This window comes from Orycteropus afer, unplaced genomic scaffold (assembly GCF_000298275.1).
Source record: "Orycteropus afer afer isolate SDZICR_OR568_19922 unplaced genomic scaffold, OryAfe1.0 scaffold00020, whole genome shotgun sequence".
Taxonomy (NCBI): Eukaryota; Metazoa; Chordata; class Mammalia; order Tubulidentata; family Orycteropodidae; genus Orycteropus; species Orycteropus afer.
The window spans coordinates 2074722-2096387 of record NW_006921607.1 but is presented as its reverse complement, the minus strand read 5'-3'; the positions used below and the strand labels follow the sequence as shown (position 1 = coordinate 2096387).

At 38.8% G+C, this 21666-nt stretch overlaps 1 protein-coding gene across 1 annotated transcript in view; it reads left to right on the top strand.

Moving 5' to 3' along the window:
• The first annotated feature begins 6826 nt into the window (after positions 1–6826).
• PTPRA (protein tyrosine phosphatase receptor type A) overlaps positions 6827–21666 on the top strand; it is a 69651-nt gene continuing 54811 nt past the window's right edge. The window contains exons 1-3 of the mRNA XM_007960004.2: positions 6827–6899; positions 7561–7902; positions 13680–13706. Coding sequence (XP_007958195.1) covers positions 6827–6899; positions 7561–7902; positions 13680–13706 — 442 coding nt within the window. The remainder of the gene's footprint in view (positions 6900–7560; positions 7903–13679; positions 13707–21666) is intronic.

The window sequence follows — 21666 nt, the reverse complement described above, 5'->3', positions numbered from 1 at the left end:
CAGCTACCCAGAGGGACCGAGTAGTTGATCCTGCGGGCTTGGGACCATAGTCGCAGGGGACATTAAGCTCAATTGGCATAACATACTATACAAAACATTGTTCCACCTCCTACTTTGGCGAGTAGCGACTGGGACCTTAAAAGCTAGGAAGCTGCCATCTAGATGCAACAACTGGTCTCTCCTCGTCAAGAAGAAAGAAGAAAACCAAAATTAATGGAAACAATCAGTCCTAGCAACTAGTACACCATCCGATCTGCAACCTATACAACTATGAGACCAGAAGAACTAGATGGTGCCCGGCTACCACTGTCATCCACTTGGAAGGGATGTATGAGATCCTGCATAGAGAGGGAGAACAATGTGGAAGAAAACTCAAAATCATTTGGAGGCAAAAAAAAAAAAAGAAGGTGGGGACGAGGTTTGCTGGTCCAATGGAGCCTGGTGTAACCACTGAGACTATGGCCCCTAGCTGCCCTTCAGGTCTGGAATTGAACCCACAACTGTGGTTTCCAGCCAAACAAAGTACAGGCATGTGAGTTAAACATTTACCTCAAGTAGACACACGCCCTGGAGAGAACAATCGTGGGAGAAGGAAGGGCTGCTTATGCACAGGGAGATAGCTCAGGGTGCAGAAGAGTATGAAGGGATGGACACTGGGAGGAGGTAACTATGGGGAGGAAGTGGGAGGGGAGCTGCTGCATTGTAAATTTTGGTCAATGACATGAGACAAAGTATATGTGAACTGCTGTATGAAAAGTGAATTTACTCTGTAAATCTTCACCCAAATCCTAATAATAAAAAAAAAAAAATTGCGTTTTTTAATTAAAATTTTAAAATTCAAAGATAGGAAACATATATGGTGCAGAGTCTCCATCTTCGGTTCCTTAGTCCCCCTCTCAGGACAAAACCAATGGTTAAGTCTCTTGTATTTTTTCCCTTTATGAATCAAATGTAAACACATTATACCTTTTTCCTGTTTAATGTATGTTGTATACTGAAATAAAATTTTCTTGGAAGAGCTCCTTCATTCTCTTTAACGGCTGCATAGTATTTCATTGGATGAATATGCCAAAATTTATTTTATCATAACATCCGCCCACAGACATTTAGTTTACTTCTGATCTTTTTTCTATTGCAAACAGTGCTACATTGAATAAACTTGTTCATGGGTCATTTTGAAAGTGAATATATCTGTAGAATAAGTTCCCAGAATGGGAATTGTATTGAAGGGTTTGATCTGATAAATTATTTAGAGATTGTATGAGAGTACCAGTTTACTCAAATCTTTGACAATATAATGTTGTTAAAGTTTTTTGTATTTTCCAATATGATAGGTGAAAAAATGGTATCTCAACATAGCTTTAATTTGGCTTTTTTCTGGTCATGAGTTGGGCTGAATGTCTTTTCATATTTAAGAGAATTGTTTGGTTTTCTGTGAATTGTCTTTCATATCTTTTTTTGTCCATTTTTCTATTGGACTTTGGTCCTTTTTTTAGGAGCCCTTTATGTATTAAGGAAATTGGACATTTGTGGATGAGTTGCAGATACTTTTAAAGAGGTCATTCTTTAATAGGGAGGCAGCTGTTTTAGTGGAAGTGTAGAAATGGAAGCCAGATTGCCATGGAGACAACACTTTCTAGAAATTTGTCTGAAAGGAAGTAAAGAGAATGCTAGCTGCAGGATTGATGTAGGAGTTTTTTCTTTTCTTTGAGAAATTCTTAATTGTGTTTAAATGCTGATATGAAAGGGAGAAGTTAAAGCTTAGAAAGAGCGGTAGAGGATAAACAGGTTCCTCAGAGGAATTGCAGAGGAGGAGGAAATTTGTAGATAATGGTGACTGGGAGTTGAAGGTGTCCGTTTGGATGGCTTCTATTTTCTCTGACAGGAAAGCAAGGTCGTCAGCCAAGAGTGTGGGAGGAGACTGTTGGAAGGAAGAAGAGGTTTGAAATTGCTGCTATGGAGAATTGGAGAGAGAGCTGATAGGGAAACACAGGAAGATTGCAGAGTGTATTTAGAGTTCCATTAAGAAAACAATTTGTAATGCTATCAACCTTCTAGATTGCTTGATTTTCTTAAGCAACAAGTGTAGATCTGGCAATTGCATTAGCTCAGGATTGGATTTTTCCAGTAAATGTAATAGAAGAATATAGAAGCAAAAGAGTTTAAAATATTAGCAAGAGAATGGTCTAATTGACACCAAATGTTCTTGATTGGCAAGAGAAGGAAATAAAGACTTGAAAGAGAATTAGAGAGGGGTTCAAGGGGCTGAAGACCTGGATGAAGTCTGAGAAAAGATGTAATAAACATAACAGGGAGAACTGTGAGGAGAGGAAGTGTAGTTGGAGAGTGGGAAGTAAGATTCAGTATGAAAGCTTTTCCGGATGATGACAGAATCTAGAGTGCAGCCATTGTTGTGGGTGGCCCAAGTAAAATAGAGGTATAAGGTCATTGGAGTTGAGGAAGTCTTGTTACTGAGAGAATGGCCCAGGTTGTGGTGGGTGTCATTTGTGAGGATGTTTACATCATTCAGGATGATGTCAGGACTTGGGGATGGGAAGAAAATTATGAGCCATATTACAAAGTCTTCACTGACAGGAGTGCTGGGAAGTTGTACAGCCGGGCAGGAAAAGCCTGTAGGAGCAGGGGCTGTTAGACAGACTCCAGTGGTTTGCATCCTTGAGTGAGGAGGACTTCAGCCCTACTTTCTGAAGTGGATGTCTGTGGTTAGAATAGAATACATGGAGACTCAAAACAGGGGAACTCAAGATAGGTGAGGTTGAACCTGAGTTGTATATATAGGGAGTCAGGAACTCACAGGTATCCATGCCTGAGGATCTTTATATCCTTTTAGAAGAATGAAGCCTAAACGGGTTTTCTTGGTCGTGGTCTATGGATGTACCTTGTAAGTGATACGGATCTTCTTAAATTCTGACTATTTCTCACTTGTGCTAGTTTACAAATTCGTATCCACTCCAACTTGCCATCTTCTTTACACTTCTTATTTTCGCTTACATTCTTTCATTTGGGGTATGCAGTTCTTCTGCAGTATCTTTCCATTTTACTTCTTATGTTTACGTACCCTGGTGAAATCATTTTTCATTTTAACTTTCATTGTTTTTTTTTTTTTTCTATTTGTAAAAATATGCTGTTTATTCTAAAACTCTAGAAAATAAAGAACAATATTAAGAAGAAAATAAAAATCATAAAGTGTATGCCAAAATGTATATATCTGGCTTTTTTATTTCTTTTAAGTAAAAAAGTGAGGCTTTGTTCTGTTTTCTTAAATTCTTTGAATACGTTTTCATGAATAGCAGTACAAAATCTCTTGAGTGCCAATATAATGTTCAACTTTTTTTATTTTCCCTATCTTTGGGTAGTTTCTATTTTCTACTATAATGAATATCTTTACATATCAATTTCAGTCTGAGTTTCAGATTATTTACATTTACTTAAGATTGCAACTTTGGAAGTAGGTCAGAAAACAATGTGAACACTTTCAAGATTCTTGTAAACTTTCTGGAAAAGAGTTTGTTGTTATAGGCTAATTGACATTCCTACCAACTTGAGAGAATCCTTTCCATGTGACTCTTGCATTGAATATTTAATGTGGTTGATCTTTTCTGATTAGGAAAGTAAAAATATTGTGTCATTGTGTTCCTCTGAGTACTGGGGATGATCAACACTTTTTAATGTATTTTTTAGCTGGTTTTCTTCTGTAAAGTATGTGTTTAAGTTCTTCAGCTCTTTCAAAATTGGGATCATCATGGTTTTCATTTTTATATTTAAGGTCTTTGTATGCTAATGGTCTTAATCCCTTGAGTTGTTTGTGATAGTTTTCCCAGTATATTTCCTTTTTAACATTGTTTATGATTGGTTTCTTTTACATGTAATAGCTTACATTGTTTTTATTGTCAGATACTCAATTTTGACCTTTGTGATTTCTTTCATTGCTTTTGTACTTAAAGAGCCCTTCATCATGGGCTCACATAAATACACATTTATACTTTTTAAGAATGTTGTAAAACATTTAATTCTTTGTCCATCTGGGATTTATTTTGGTATGTGGAATGAAGTGATGGTCTAACCCCTCCTATGAAATACATTGCTATTTTTCCAGTGGAAGCAGCAGTCAAGAAATCAAATCAAATGTGCATTAGGTAAACACTATTCACTATTAATTTATCAAAAATAGACATGTATACATACATACACAAAGAAAGATGATCCAGCAGAATGTGGAAATTATCAAATAATATCATTAATATCACATGCCAGTAAAATTTTGATGAAGATAATTAAAATATGGTTGCAGCAGTACATTGACAGGGAACTGCCAGAAATTCAAGCTAGATTCAGAAGAGGGCATGGAATAAATATCCTTGCTAATGTTAGCGGGATCATGGCTGAAAGCAGAGAATACTACAAAGATGTTTACCTGTGTTTTATTGACTACAAAGGCATTCAACGGCATGGATCATAACAAATTATGAATAACATTGTGAAGAATGGGAATTCCAGGGTGCTTGATTATGTACATGACAAACCTGTACATAGACCAAGAGGCAGTCATTCATAAAGAACAAGGGGATACTGCGTGGTTTAAAATCAGGAAAGGTGTGCATCAGGGTTGTATCCTTTCACCACACTTACTCAGTCTGTTTGCTAAGCAAATAATTCAAGAAGCTAGATTATACTAAAAAGAACTCAGCATCAGGATTGGGGGAAAACTCATTACCAACCTGCGATACACAGATTATACAACCTTACTTGCTGAAAGTGAAGAAGGCTTGAAACACTTACTGATAAAGATCAGAAACTACAGCCTTCAGTATGTATTACACCCCAACATAAAGAAAGCAGAAATCCTCACAACTAGAACAAGTAATATCACAATAAATGGAGAAAAGATTGAAGTTGTCAAGGATTTCATTTTCCTTGGATCCACACTCATTGCCCATGGAAGCAGCAGTCAAGAATCAAACAACATAGTGCATTAGGTAAACAAACAAAAAAACCCACTGCCATTGAGCCGATTCTGACTCATAGTGACCCCCATTGAGTTTCCAAGGTTGGAAATCTTTATGGAAGTAGATTGCCTCATCTTCCTCCCTCAGAACAGCTGGCAGGTTTGAGCTGCCAGCCTTCTGGCTAGCAGCCAAATGCTAAATCTGCTGCAATAGACCTCTTTAAAGTGTTTCAGAAGAAAGATGTCACTTGGAAGACTAAGGTGCACCTGACCCAAGCCATGTTATTTTCAGTAGTCCCATATGCATATGAAAGTAAGGAAGACTGAAGAAGAATTGTTGCATTTGAATTGTGGTGTTGGTAAAGAATATTGAATGTACCATGGACTGCTAGAAGTACAAGCAGATCTGTATTGGAGGAAGTGCAGCCAGAATGCTCCTTAGAAGCAAGAATTGTCAGACTTCATCTCCCTTACCTTGATCATGTTGTCAGAAGGGACCAGTTCCTGGAGAAGGATATCATGATAAGTAAAGTAGAGAGTCAGCAGAAGACTCTCAGTAAGATGGATTGACACAGTGGCTGAGTTGGTGGACTCGAGCATGGCAATAATCATGAGGGTGGCACAGGACCGGACAGGGTTTCATTCTTTTGTACATAGGGTTGCTGTGAATGGAAACCAACTCAGTGGCACCTAACAATAACAACATATACAATAATTAGCCTTCTAATCTGTCTCCGGACCCTTAAGGAAGGAGTTGTATGCTTTCCCAATTTTGGATTAAGGTTAAGTGGTAATTGAGCTGGGTTCTATCAGAGGTGATCAGTATTCAGATCTTTCACAGTGTTATCAAAATCCAGTATGTATCACTCTTTTCATGATCATACCCTAGGAAGAGTGGAGAAGTGGTCAAAAGTTTGTGTTGACTACTCCTGGGATGTATAAGAACCTACATTTCCCCTGTATCTAGAGGAAGCATGCATACCCTGCTTCTCTTGGAGAGTCACTACTATATGAAATTACCTCTAGGCTGTGAACCCCATGATGATGGGGCCTGTGAGTATATTGTTCCCAGATTGTGTCCCTAGTACCCTGTTTTTTGAGGGGCACAGAAGTCTGACTTGGTGGATGAATGAGCCATTGTTACCCATGGGAATATGTCACAGTCCTCTGATATGACTTGAGGTGGAATGAAGATTAAGAATAGCCACTATACTGCCTCCTTCACGGGATAGTACCTTAGTACCGTCAACCTGCCTTTTCCGTACTTCTCCATCTTTTAGAAGACTGAAGCATAGGAGTCACCTGGGGAGTTTACAAAGGACCATTACTTAGCTCTTACTTCCAGAGATTCTGATGCAGTCTGGCACAGGGATTTTTAAAAGCTGTTTGGGTGGTTCTAATGTGCAGCCAAGATTGAAAATCACTGCTCTAAAAAGCATGTTCTTATTAAAAGAAAAAAACAGTTGGCATGGAGTTGATTCTGATTTATGGCAACTGTATGTGTGTCAGAGTAGAACTGTGCTCCACAGGGTTTTCAGTGGCTGATTTTTCAGAAGTAGATCACCAGACCTTTTTTCCAAGGTGCCTCTAGATAGATTCGAACCTCCAACCTTTGAATTACCAGCCAAGCTCATTAACTGTTTATACCACCCAGGGTGCCATTTAATTTATGCAAAAACTGAATTAAATAGCTGGACTCTGGGGAAGTATGCATATTAGACTGCCAAAAGATCATCAGTCCTTTGCATTTTCTAAAAGCTGAGAAGATTCTGCCCAAAATATTCCTTTGGTGAATAGTTTGGAAATAATTACAGTAATATAGGGCATCATCTAATGTGGCTCTCTGTTTTCCAGGTCAACATGGATTTCTGGTTCATTCTTGTTCTGCTTGGCAGTGGTCTGATATATGTCAATGCCAATAATACTACCACAGGTAAATTGTCATCCGATAAATCTGTTGTTCAGAACAGAATTTTACTTCCACGTTTAAGGACCCACATTTGAAGACTTAGCTGGTATTTTAAAAAGAAAAAGAGTTTTAAAGTTTTACTTAAAAGTTGGTAAAATAAGTATCTTTGGAAATGTCTGGGTCATACTGAGTATTTATAATTGTACTACTTAATTGCTTCCTTTTTAATTTTTAAAATAATACTGTGTTTACAGTGAAAGTTTACACAGCAAATTAAGTTCCGTTTAACAGATTCTATACAAATTGTTCAGTGACGTTGGTTACATTTTTCACAATGTGTCAGTCAACATTCTAGTTGTTTCTGTCTGGTTGTTTGCATACCTTTTTAAGTAAGGTAAACAATTATGTGTTCATTCTGGAAAATAAAATAAATTGCTGATATTTAAGACTCCTATATATTAAATCTAAGGAATGATTGAAGAATCCAGTTTTTTCTTCCTTTTAGACATTAGTCCTTTGAAGGAGATGGGAAGGGACTAGCATTAGAAAATAACGTGTGGGGTGGAGGGAATCTCAGTTTGGTCTCTCAGTATTTGAGAGCTTATTGAGGCTTCCTGCTTTGTGCCTCCTAAGTGTACTTTTGAACCTCACATGTTCCATTTCCTGTGTTCTTTGGTGTTTATAGTTTCACCTTCAGTAGAAGTTACAAGATCAATTAAAGCATCAATGACAGAACCAGTTAAAGAAGAGACCAAAACTTCAAATCCAAATTCTTCAGTAACTTCTCTTCCCTTGGCACCAACATTCAGCCCCAATCAAACTCTGGGACCCACCTATGTAACCACTGTCAATTCTTCAGACTCTGACATTGGGACCACAAGAACAGTAGGCACTGATTCTAGAGTTACTACAGTTTCATCAAATGGAACGTGGCTTCCAGATAACCAGTTCACAGATGTCAAAACAGAGCCCTGGGAGGGGAATTCCAGCACTGCAGCAACCACACCAGAAACCTTCCCTCCTTCAGGTACTAAAGATGGTTTCTATTTGTTCTTTGATTTTATTCACTTTTATCTCTGTGTTTTCTAGCCATAAGAAGTCTTTAAATAAGTAAAATTGCCCAAGTGAAAAGATGAAGTCAGCATTAAGGAATTTTCAAGAATATCTGGTTAGATTGAGGAGGCTTATGTGTATTTAAAAACAGAAGAAAAGAAGGTTAAAATACAAGAGAAAGAGAGGACCTAATTGATGATGCAGGAGACAAAATGAAAAGAGTAATAAGGTTAACCTTGAAAAGGAAGGAATCCATGGAGACATGGGAAGGAGAATGGATATAGATGTTAATAACAATTAGCTATAGGGTGAGAGACCAGTGGCCAGGGTTGGCATTAGAAAGAGGTACCTGGAGAAACAGTTAAGTTGCACTGTTGGTTTGTTCAGGGCCTCAGATCAGCCCCCATCTCTCCCACGTCACTGGGATGAAGTGGAAGTGGCTCCAAGGATAGAATTAGAGATGTGGATGTGAGACCATGTCAGGGAGAACATGTTTCTGACTCTTTGAGCTTTGAGTTTCTGGTCCGTAAAGAGGATGAGGGCCCCTCACAGGTAGTAAAGGACATAATCGTTCCCCATCTACTATGTAACTGTGATGCCGTCTGTAGCAAAAGTCTTCTGTGTTCTATCTCCTTGGCTAATGTTTCTTCCCTGTTAGATGGTGAGCTCCCCTAGGTATAATCAGGTGAAAAACATTTGATCAATTGAATGTCATTTAGTTACTACAGATGACATATTTTAGCTAGACCTTACAACCTAGACCCTGCTCCTGCCTGCTTTAATCCCATACTCTACTGTAATGGCAACACATTTGCAATTAAGAGCATAGTCTACAGGGCTGCACTAACTGAGTTTGAATCCCACTCTGCCATTTACTGCTGTGTAGCCATACTCAAAACTCACTGCCATCAAGTTGGTCCCAACTCATAGTGACCCCTCCTTGGGTTTCCGAGGTGCTCTGGTGGCATAGTGCCTAAGGCATTTGACTGCTAACCAGAGGCTGGCAGTTCAAACCTACCAGCCACTCCTTGGAAGGAAGGTTAGGCAATCTACTTCTGTAGCGATACCGCCTTGGAAACCCAAGGAAGGGTCGCTATGAGTCAGATCCGACTTGACAGCAGTGTGTTGCGTTTGTTGTGTATCTGGGAAGTAGATTGGCCAGTCTTCCTTCTGAGGAGTGGCTCTTGGGTTTGAACTGCCAGCCTTAACAGTCAAATGCCTTAGGCACTATGCCACCAGAGCTCCCATTTTTAAATAAGCAAATGTATATATATTCCTTTTCTTTTACATTTATAACACAAATAATATACTGTACACACTTATGCACATGGCTTTCTTCACTTTCACTTAGCCTATTATACTTGTTCTATGTTATAATCAAGAACTGTGTTGCCCATTTTTAATGATTGTATGTCCATTATATGGTTATATCTTAATATATTTACCCAGTCTCCCCATCTACGGACATTAAGGTTTGTCTTCAGAGTATTCTTTCAAAAAGTAAAGTGTGGCCTTTCAAACTTGTATGAGATGTTGATAGGATAAATTACTTTAAGTGAACATTTATAAATTGATGAATATTGCCGAGCTTTCCTCTACTGTAATATGTATTCCTGTTAGCAGTGTTTTAAAATGCCTGTTTTCTGCACCATTTCCAGTGCAGTGAATTTTCAAACTTCTGAATCGTCAATTTGATAGGTAAGAAATAGCTTTAATTGGCGTTTCGCTGAGTAAGTTTGAGCATTTTCCATATTTCAAAGGATTGTTTACATTTCTTTTTCTGAAAACTTTCTGTTGATATCCTTTGCCCATTTTTCATATTAGGATGTTAGGATTTCCTGACTTATTTGTAGGAACTCTTTATATGTTAGAGAAATGAGTCTTTTGCTTATGATGTAAGTTGCAATATTTTTTCTAGTTGGACATCTTGCTTTTAACTTGTCTGCATTTTAGAAACTACCATTTGCATTTTTTAATTAAAAAAAAAAATAGCAGTTTTTTTAACAATATTTTTGGGGTACTGAGTATTTAGGAAGACTTTCCTTACTCCAAGATTATAAAATAATTTTCCTCATGTTTTCTTCTGGACTTTTATGGTTTCTTTAGCATGAGCATGTGATGTGTGCATACGTTTGTGTGTGTTTAAAATCTTTGTCTGGAATTTATTTTGATGTGAAGTGTTTGTCTTCAGAGTATTCTTTCAAAAAGAATACTGTGAATCTGTTCTTACGCCTATTTAATTGTCCCCATACCCTTTAATGAATAGTCTGTTTTCCTTAATGATTTTAAATGCTACCTTTATGTTATATTGAATTCTGATACATATTTAGGTTCCCATGTATATGTGAGTTCTGTTTAGGGCCATTTATTGTAGTTTCTACTGACCTTTTTGTCTATTCATCTAAATCCCACTATTTTAATGATTATAAATTTTTAAAGTATTTAATATCTAAGGAGGTTTGCTGGTGCAGTGCCTGAGGCAGTTGACTGCTAACCAGAAGGTTGGTGGTTCAAACCAACCAGCTGCTCCACAGAAGGGAGATGAGACAATCTACTTGCATAAAGATTTACTGCCTTGGAAACCCAATGGGGGGGTCACTATCAGAATCTGCTTGATGGCAGTGGGTTTGTTTTTTATTATTACTTAATATATGGTAAGGTGAATCATCCCTAGTTAATCTTATTTTTCAGAAGTTTGCTAGCATTTCTTGATTTTTTTCTGATGAACATTAGAATCAGCTTGTCTAGCTAGAAAAAAAATTTGTTATGTGAAATTTATACATTAACAGGGAGAATTGACATCTTTGGGATGTTGAGTCTTTCTGCTCAAGAATGTGCTATATTCCATTTGCTCAAATCTTATTTTGTATTTCTTGGAAGCTTTAAAAATTTTTCCCACTTGGACTATTTTGGAAAAGGACAGCAATAATGGTGGCACAACATGAAGAATGCCATCAGTGTCCCTGAGCTGTAAATAGGGAAGTTGTTACGTTGGTAAATGTCTTGTTGTATATATTTTTACCACAGTAAAAGTTTAAAAAAAAAGGGTGGCACTGATGTTACACATTTCTTGTTCAGTTTATTTCTAGATATTTGTAGAGACGCTCTGTGTTAGGAAAATGAGTCTTTTGCCCATGATATAGGTTGCAAAAAATCTTAATATAAATGAAATATTTTGTTGCATATATCTTTTAACTGGCTACTGTTGGTGATATGAAGGCAGTTGACTTCTGTAGATATATTTTGTACTGGCCATTTTAATACTCTTTGTGTTTAAAGTACTTTTCTTCAACAGTTATCTTAGGTCTTCAGATCATCTCATCTACAACTATCTTTTGCTTTTTTCTGTTTAATTGCATTGGTGAATACTTCGAAAACAAAGTTAGACCATAGTGATAAAAGCAGACAGCCTTGTCCTATATCTGACTCTAATAGGGATGCTGCCAGTGATTTTCCATTAAACATAGTGCAAACTCTTGGTTCAGGTAGACCCTTTTATGTTTTTTAAATCATATTCATGATATATCACTTTATCCCTATTTTAATAAGAGTTTCTATCAAGAATGAGTGCTTTAGTTTCCCAAATACTTGCTCAGCATCAGTGGCAACAGCCACATGATTTTTCTCTTTTGATCTATCTGTTACATTGAATTGCATTAATGGGCTTCCTAATTTTGGGCTGTCTACATTCCTGCAAAAACAACTGCTCAGTGGTCACATTTTGTTATTCTTAAAATGAATTGTTGCAATCTGTCTAATATTATTTTATTTAGGACATTTTTCATTTTCATACATGTAAATTACTCCTCCATGACATTGGTCTGTATTTTTCCTTTCTGAATGTGCTATTTTTGATAAGTTTAGTTGTCAGTGCTTTGTTTTGCTTCAGGGAAAGTATTTGGAAGTTTTCCTGGAAAACTGTATTTTGTTCGTATTTTCAAATTTATTTGACAGGATTTGAGGAAAAGTCATCTTTTATGATTGCTTAATTTCCTACATAGTTATGAATATATCTGATTTTATACACTTGTGTTCCCCCTCCCTTTTTTTTTATTTCTTGTTTTAAGTTAATTATTTATCTATTTCATGGTTGGTTGCTTTTTCTTATATCATTTTTCAGTTTTTCATTTCATTTAGTTTTTCATGTTCTTCTTTCTTAGATTTGTTTTGTGCCTTTTCTAGCTTCTTGAATTTGTTTCTTTTCATTATTTCCAGATAATTAAAATATTTAATACTTTGAATTTGTTTGTAAGCACTGCTTTATCCATGTCTTATAGATGCTCCAGTATTTGTATTAGTTAGGGTGCAGTCTAAGCTGCTCTGACACAGACATACTAAAATTCGGTAGGTTCAGTAAGACCCAAATCTGTTTCTCTCTTCTGTCATATTCCAGAAATAGGCAGAGAGGGCTTTGCCTTCTCAGAGACCAAGATTTTTTTCTGTCCTGTTCCTGTCATCCTGACAGTATTGCCCTCATCTGCTTGGTCAGAGGTGGCTCACAGAGGGAATAGGAACAAGCGATTTCCTTTCCAAAGGATGTGACTCAGAAGTTACCCACATCACTTTTGCTCACTTCCCATTGACTGGAATTCATCACATGACTATATCTAGCACAGAGGAGTCTCAGAAATACGGTCTCTAACTGGACAGCTTGTGGTTGGCTGAAAAAAACAGAGGTTCTGTACCAAAGGCAGGAAGAGGAAGAGACTGATATTGGGGGAAGAGTTGGTGGGTTTTGCCACAGAAGTATTTTAATTATTGTTATATTTTAAATATTTTTCAATTGTGGTTTTGATTTTAATTCTCCAGTGTTTTCTTACTTTGGTAATCTGATATATTGCATCATGATAAAAGAATATTGTTTCTACCCTGGGGAATTTATAAGGGTTTGTGGATATTTCACAGGCCTCTAAAAAGGAGGTGTTTTCTCTGTCGTTAGTTTATAAGATTTGATATATACTAATTAGGATTTAGGAGCTCTGGTAGCGTAGTGCCTAAGGCACTTGACTGCTAACCAGAAGGCTGGTGGTTGAAACCCACCAGCCACTCCTCAGAAGGAAGATGGGGCGATCTACTTCCATAGTGATACTGCCTCAGAAACCCAGGGGAGGGGTCACTATGAGTCGGGTCTGACTCGACAGCACATAACAACAACAACATCATTATCATTTAGGAGCCCTGGTGGCACAATGGTTAAACCCTTGGCTGCTAACCTAAAGGTCAGTGGTTCAGGCCTACCAGCATCTCCACAGGAAAAAAGGACAATCCATTCCTGTAAAGATTCAGCCTAGGAAACCCTATATACCCTATGGGTAGTTCTATCCTGTCCTGTAGGATTGCTGTGAGTCGGAATCAACTCAACAGCACGTAACAACAACATTTATCATTTATGCCTTGAATGTCCTTCCTTAATTTTGCCCTCTTTCGTTTAATGGACCAAAAGACATAAAGTCCTCCAATACTGTTGTGTTTATATTTCTCTTTGCATCGTGGTATCTTTTGGTTTATGGATATTGATGCTACATTGTTTGTGTATGTAGTCATGGAGAAGAACAAACAGTGCACTGACAGAAATGTAATGAATCTGGGCGATCTCATTTCCCAGTTGTTGGAAGTTGCTTCATTCTAGTCCCAACATAATACATGGAGGAAAATAGCTATATTCCTGGAGCCTGTTTTGTCTTACTTTAGAGTGAATAGTAATGTCTTTTTAATCTGAGTGAATGTTTCTATTTTTCACTTACCATACAGGTAATTCTGACTCAAAGGACAGAAGAGGTGAGCTGCTCACCTTGTTGTTTGTTGTCCCTTCTACACAGTGTACGGTATTTGTGTGCGTTTCCTCTGCTCACAGTCTGTGGTACCCATGCATCTGTAGCTGTGTTTTGTGTTTACTTTAAGGTGTTTCCATATTAACTTCATAGAGAAGAATAACAGAAACAAGTATTCAACATTAAATTTTTTTAAATGCAGATTAAGGATTCTAACAGTTACCATGTATTTTAACAAGTAATAAAATATCTTACTTTGTCATGTCACCTTATTAATACTACTTTTTGGCTAAGATTGGGCCATAATTTCATTGTCATAGTTAATTTGTAATTTCTAGACCATGGTTACTTTTAAGCATTCTGGTTTTGTGGTGATTGTTTTTTTTCTAGTCTATGAAATATTGACTCTTTGTGACTTTATATGAATTTTATGGATTTTCCGCCTTCTTGTGGAAATTAGAGGAGCTTTGGTGGTACGGTGCTTAAGGTATTTGGTTGCTAACTGTTCTGGTTACCTAGTGCCACTCTTAACAAGAATATACCACAAATGAGATGGCCTTAGCAAACAGGAGTTTATTCTCTTACAGTTTGGAGGCTTTAAGTCCAAGTTCAAAGTGCCAGGCTCTAGGGTCTGGGTGAAAGCCCCTCAGCCTTGGAGCTCTGCCTCCAGCTCCCAGCCCACTGAAGCTAAAGACACTCAAACAGCTGCTGGCTGCTGAGACTGCCAAACCCAAGGTTGACAAGTAAAAAGGCACAGTCTCGATATTACCAAATCACACAGCAGGCCATTAATTCAAGTCCATTGTAAGACCTAAGGTCGGCAGAGCATGGCAGGCTGCTGAACAATGACAAGGCTACATGCAGGGTTCAAGGTGCCATAAGCTAGAGACCATTCCCAAAGCTGCTGCTTATATATGGGAAGCAGACCACATACCCAAAGCAGCTACTCAGCTGCTTGTGGTAGAGCCCACCATAGAGTTGATGACCGGTCTCATGGGGAATAACTCCCAGCAGCTGCCCAGCCACTCAACCAGGCCTAGCCAAGTTGACACACAAACATAACCACCACACTAACCAAAAAGTTAGTGGTTTGAACCCCCTAGCCATTCTGTGGAAGAAAGATGAGACGGTCAGCTTCCTTAAAGATTTATAGCCTTGGAAACCCTAAGGAGCAGTTCTACTATGTCTTATAGGATCTCTATGAGTTAGAATCAACTTGATGGCAGTGGGTTTGGTTTTTGGTGTTTGGTGGCCTAAAATGCTGTGTCAGTGGTCTATTCAGGACTGCTGAATGCCTGGTCACCAGAGACTAGGAGCTCATAGGGGTAGTCATGTAGAAGTGGCATGTTTTGTCTAGGACAATAGTAAGACTGCCATCAGAGAATATGAGAAAGGAGAGATCATCCAACAAAATGTTCTTTATATTTGAATTTAGACAGTGTTAGTCTGTGAAGCAGTTTTTTTCATCATGATTTCTGAATGAGCTTCTGAGTGGCAAAGCCTCATCTTTCCCCCTCATATCAGGCACTTTGTGAATGTATTTTCTCCTTTAAATGTTCCATTAACTAAGGTGGTGAGTAATGTATTTCCATTTACTTAATCATCCTAAGAGATTATCACACTACAGGTTGTTGTTGTTGTTGTTGTTGTTGTTGTTGTTTGCCATCGAGTCGGCCCCGACTCATAGCGACCCCTCCTTGGGTTTCCGAGGCAGTATCACTACGGAAGTAGGAATGCCCAACCTTCCTTCCGAAGAGTGGCTGGTGGGTTTGAACCGCCAGCCTTCTGGTTAGCAGTCAAGTGCCTTAGCCACTATGCTACCAGAGCTCCATCACACTACAGGTAGTCCCCATTTTATAGCAGGGTTCCATTCCAGCAACTCTATCCTAAGTCCTGATGTTAGTTGGATACCTCTTTTTTTATTTTTCATTATTACCACCTTTTATTATCAGTAGCTTTATAAGTCTGATTTTTATTTGTCTTTGGGTGTTGGAAACATTGCATATAAACTTAGAGATACATTTTAACATTGTATGTTGTACTACTGCTAGTCACAAGATAAGTACCAAAAAAAAAAGGCCACAGTCTAAGTCAGGGACTACCTATACTAGTAAAAAGTATGGTAGGGATTTGAACCCCCAGGTCTGTCTGATTCTAAAGCCTCATGCTCTGAAAATTACTTTCTTTTGACCTCATTTTGAAATGAAAATTTGGCTAGATAAATAACTCCAGGTTCCCTATCCTCCCAAAGAATCTGTAGACAATGCACCATTGACTTCTGGGAGGTATCTTAGATGAGACTCAAGTGTAAATTTGATTCCTGTTTCTCTGTAGGTGTTCTGGTTACCTAGAACTGCTCTAACAGAAATACACCACAAAGGGATGACCTTAACAAACAGGAATTCATTCTTTAATAGTTTGGAGCCTTTGAGTCCGAGTTCAAAGTGCCAGGCTCTAGGGGCTGGGTGAAAGCCACTCAACCTTGGACTTCAGCTTTGCTTCCTACTCCCGGCCGACTGGAGCTAGAGGCTTTTCTTCACTCAGGCAGCTGCTAGCTACTGAGACTGAAAAACCCAAGGTTGACAAGTAAAAAGGCATAGTCCTGATGTTACCAAACCATATGGGGGCTATTAATTCAAATCCATTGAAAGTCCCAAGGTTGGCAGAGCATAGTAGGCTGCTGAACGATGACAGGCTACATGCAGGGTTCAAGCATGCCATAACCTAGAGACCATTCCTAAAGCTGTTTCTTATATACGGGAAGCAGACCACATCCAGTCAACTGCTTGTAGTAGGTCCCACCATGGAGCTGATTGCCAGTCTCATCATGGGGAGTAACTACCACCAGCTGCCCAGCCACTCAACCAGGCCTAGCCAAGTTGACACATAAACTTAACCACCACAGTAGGGAATCTTATTTCTTCCCTTGAAAGTTTTTAAGGATGGCTTGTTGGGATTGGTAGGTTGGTTTTAATACAGAATTTCAGAAATTTTGTCAGGATGCTTCTAGGTAAAGGTTTTTTCCTTTATTCCTGCTTAAACGTGACAGTATCATTTGGCCTGATGACTCAGGGAACTTTCTTGTATTACTTCTTTCCCTCCTCCTTGTTGTTTTCTTTGGAAACTCCTATTGAACAGATATTAGATCTCCTAGATTCATCCAGCTTGTCTCTGCTCACATTATTCCATCTCACTCTTACTTTTGCTTACTCAGTTTTCACTTATGCCAATTCTCCTTTTCAGACTTTTTGCTGAGTTCCTTCCTCTAATCGTGTTTTTGTAAGAACTCTTTTTTAAATACTTAGATTGTTCTTTTTTTTATGTTTTTATTATTATTATTATTATTATCATGGTAAAAATATATATAACAAAACATTTGCCAAGTCAGCAGTTTTCACATGTATAATTCAGTGACGTTGATTATGCTTATCATGTTGTGCAGTTATCACCACTGTCATTTTCCAAGTTATTCCTCAACCATTAACAAAACTCACTGTGCCCTAAACAGGACTCCCCTTTTCCCCTCCCTCCCAGCTCTGGTTACCACTAATACTTTGTTTTGTTTCCTCATTGATGCACTGTTCTCTTATACAGAGTTCAATATATTTTTAAAGATTTACTATTCTATGTTTTATATTAACTCTGTGTCCCAGGACTACCATTGTACTCTTTGGCATTTGTGTAGGTTACGTGTAGGGCTTTGGTTGAGCTTTGCTTAGGAGCATTGAGTAGGTAGGATTGTGCTCACAGTAGAAATTTCTTCAGGAGGACAGCAGGCATATATTCTAAACCAGGGGTTCAGTCATGGTTTAGGAAGCTGGGAAACAGTTACCTGATTTGGTTACCTAGTGGCCCTCTAACAGGAAATACCACAAATGGGATGGCCGTGCAAACAGGAGTTTATTCTCTTCCCATTTCGGAGGCTAAAATTGCAAGTTCAAAGTACCAGATTCCAGAGGCTGGGTAACAGCGCCTCCCTCGACCTTGGGCTTCAGCTCTGCCTCTTGCTCCCAGCCCACTGGAGCTGGGGGCTTTCTTCACTCAGGCAGCTGCTGGCTGCTGAGGCTAACAAACCCAGGTTGACAAGTAAAAAGGCACAGTCCCAATACTACCAAACCACACAGCAGGCTGTTGATTTAAGTCCATTAAGAGTCCTAAGGAGCTCTGGTAGCGTAGTGCCTAAGGCATTTGCTGCTAACCAGAAGGCTGGTGGTTCAAACCCACCAGCCACTCCTCGGAAGGAAGATGGGGCAATCTACTTCCATAGTGATACTGCCTCGGAAACCCAAGGAGGGGTCGCCATGAGTCGTCTCCGACTCGATGGCACACAGCAACAAACAACAAAGAGTCCCAAGTTAGGCAGATCACATGGCAGGCTGCCGAATAACAACTAGGCTACATGCAGGATTCAAGCATGCCAAAGGCTACAGACTGTTCTTGAAGCTTCTTCTTATACAGTGGGAGCAGACCACATCCCCAAGCTACTTCAGTAGATTCCATCATGGAGCTGATTACCAGTCTCACCATGGTGAGTAACTTAAATCCAGCTACCCTGCCCCTCAACTAGGCCCAGCCAAGTTGACACATTACCTTACCTACTACATGATCTGTTAAGCAGAGCTGCCTTTCTTACCCCTCTTTGTCTCTTCTGGCTGCCTGACATTATCTCAGGACCACCCATGTTCTTTGCCCTCAGGGCTCACCTAGGAAGCCCTCTGTGGACCTAGTATACACAGCAATCATAAACTGTGTGTGGGACCCTGGAAGCCAGTTCTAACCAAACCAGAAAAAAAGGAACATTAATAAGAAAATTGGGAAAACTTAAATAGTAGCTGGATATTAGATGATTTAAGGAATTAGTATTATTTTTAACGTATTTTTTACCCTAAGAATTAGTATTGTTTTTCAGATGTTATCATAGTGTTGTGATTAAGAGTCCTCACCTCTTATTTGTTGTTGTTAGCTGCCATTGTGTCGATTCTGACTCACAGTGACCTATGTGTGCAGAGTAGAACTCCATTTCACATGGCTTTCAGAAGCCTGTCACCAGACCTTACTTCCGAGGCACCTCTAGGTGGGTTTGACCTTGCCAGCCTTTCCAGTACTTAACCATTTGTACCACTTAGGAACTCCATTTCATCTCCTGATTATAAATACTAAAATAATTATGGTTGAAATTCTGTGTCTCAGATTTGCTTTCAGATAACCCAGTGGTGGATGGGATAGATATAGATAATAATTCTCAACTGGGAGTGATTTTTCTCACCCAAAAAAAGGACATTTGACAATAAATGGAGAGGTTTTGGTTGTTATAACTGGGACAGGGGGCATCTACTGGATAGAGGCCAAGGATATTAAACATCCTACAATATACTGAATAGTGCCCTGCAACAAAAAATTATCCAGCCCAAAATAGCATCAGTATGAGGTTGAGAAACCCTGGTGTAGATGAAAAAATTGGCATAATTTTGAACGTTTGATAATGTTGAAGCTAAGTGGTAAATACATGTGTTCTCTTTACACCTATGTAAGGTTGAAAGTTTTCTAAAATAAAAAGTTTGAAAATATATGTGCTAATTGTGGCACCACTCTCTCTAACAAACTTCCCACTCTCTTCCACGTGTTGTTTTTCTAGCTGAGCCTCTGGTTGAGACACCTCAGCTGTCACTCAGCCTGTGGTTGTATTGGCCCTAGTCAGCAGGTCTTTGGTTAAATACTTTACTAGTATCCTGACCCATTTTTATCCCCAGTCCCAGTTGACTCTGAGCTTGAAGTGCTTTCAGGTCTATTTTCACTAGTCCCTTGTTTACCTGGAGGTTCTTCAGTTCTGATTGATCTCTTCAACAGTCCAGTCTGTCTGTTTGTCTTCCAGAAATTCCTCAGAGTTTCTGGTCTACGAGTAGCATAGTACCTAAGGCATTTGACTGCTAACCAGAAGGCTTGGCAGCTCAAACCCACCAGCCACTTCTCGGAAGGAAGATGGGGCAGTCTACTTCCATAGTGATACTGCCTTGGAAACCCAAGGAAGGGTTGCTAGGAGTTGGGTCTGACTCCATGGCACATAACAACAACAACAAGTGCCATCCTTTACTCCCTTCCAGATATGCTTTTGATTCATTAAGTATTTTTATATTTCTTCTGCCATTTTAGTATCTTTTGGGAGAAGGGAGAAGTAAATTTATGGATTCGGCCACTATCTTGAGCCAAGTGTCTCTATTACCTTCTCATACTACCTGGTATAAAGCCCTCTGTGATTAACATTTAACAGATATATTTACTGATAAATTATTATCTTTTATTCATTTACTTAGCTTAGTCTAGTACTTGTTTAGTGTTTGCTATATCCCAGACCCTGTGTTAGGTTTTAGGTATATAATGAGAAGCAAAGCAAATAAGTAATCCTTGTCTTGTGCGATTTATAGTATAAACACTCAATAATCAACTATCCTCAAATACGTATATGATTACAAAGTATGATAGATAGTATCAAGGGAAATAACAGAGTGCTCTATGGGAATAATAAAATAATAGCTAACATTGACTGAGGACTTAATGTGTGCTAGTTAACTGCGCCAAGAATTTTATGTGGATTGTTGTTGTTAGATGCCATCAATCAGTTCCAACTCATGGCAACCCCATGTACAGTAGAATGAAATACTGGCCCTGCAACATCTTCACAATCATTGCTGTGTTTGAGCCCGTTGTTACAGCCACTGTGTCAATCCATAGATTACCTCATTTAATCATCACAATAATTCTTACTTGAGAGATGAGAAAATTGAGACTTAGAAATGTTAGGATCCTAATATAGTATTGGGAAGTCAGAGTAGACTTCTCTGGGAAAAGTGACACTTAAAAGTGAGAACTGGCTATGCTCACCAGAATGAATAACATGTTCAACGACCTAAGGAAGGAATGAACTCGGCATGGAATGACATTAGAGGCTGAAATTTAGTGAACAAGGAAAGAGTGGCAGGAGATAGGGTTAAAATCAGAACCCATTGCCATCTAGTTGATCCTGACTCATGGTGACCCATATGTTACAGAATAGAACTGCTCTATAGAGTTTTCTTGGCTTGTGATATTTACAGAAGCAGACTGCCAGACCTTTGTTCTATGTCACTGCTAGGTGAGTTGACAACATCAACTTTTAGGTTAGCAGTCAAGTGCAAATTGCTTGACCTGGAGAGACCTGGAGATAGGGTTAGGTAGGGACTAATTCGAAGAGGTGGTTGTACGTTTGGATGATTTCATTCCAATAGCTTGGGAAGCCATTGAGAAATTTTAGGTAAAGGAGGTACATGATCTGATTTATTTGCTTAGCGATCACTTTGCCTGCTTTATGGAGAGTGGATTGTCGCGACAGAGGCTTTTTGTGATCCAGATGAGGGAGGATGTGGATTGGGACTGCAGTGGCGAGAACAGAAAAAAGGCAAATGTGAGATCTTGGTTCTATCCCTAAAATACGTAATTTGCAGCTGGGTTGGATATAGAAGGTGAGAATGAGGGAGAAATCAAGGAGATTCCCATGTTTCTTGCGAGCAGTAGGGTTGATGGCATCCCTATTATTGAATGGTAAGAGATAGTTTTTAAAAAACAAAGTTTGTGTTGCCTGCAGCATGTAAAGTGGAGATGGTTAATAGGCAGTTGAGAGTCTAGAGAAGAGTATAGTACCAGGGACAGAGCCCTAAAAAACTCTCAACATTTAAAGACCTGGTAGTAGAAGAGGAACAGCTAGCAAGTGAAACTAAGAGGGGCAGGAGAGAGGTAGAAAGAAAATCAGAAGAGTGCTTTATTATAGAAACCTAGAGAGGAAAATGGTTCAAAGAGGAGGGAGTGGTCAGCTGGTTTGAATGCTTATTTTAAGATGAGAGCTATTAAAGTATGTTTGAAAAATTGCCAACAAAGAAGCATAGTTAACATCTCCTCTTTGTGTGTGTGTGTGTGTGTGTGTGTGTGTGTGTGTT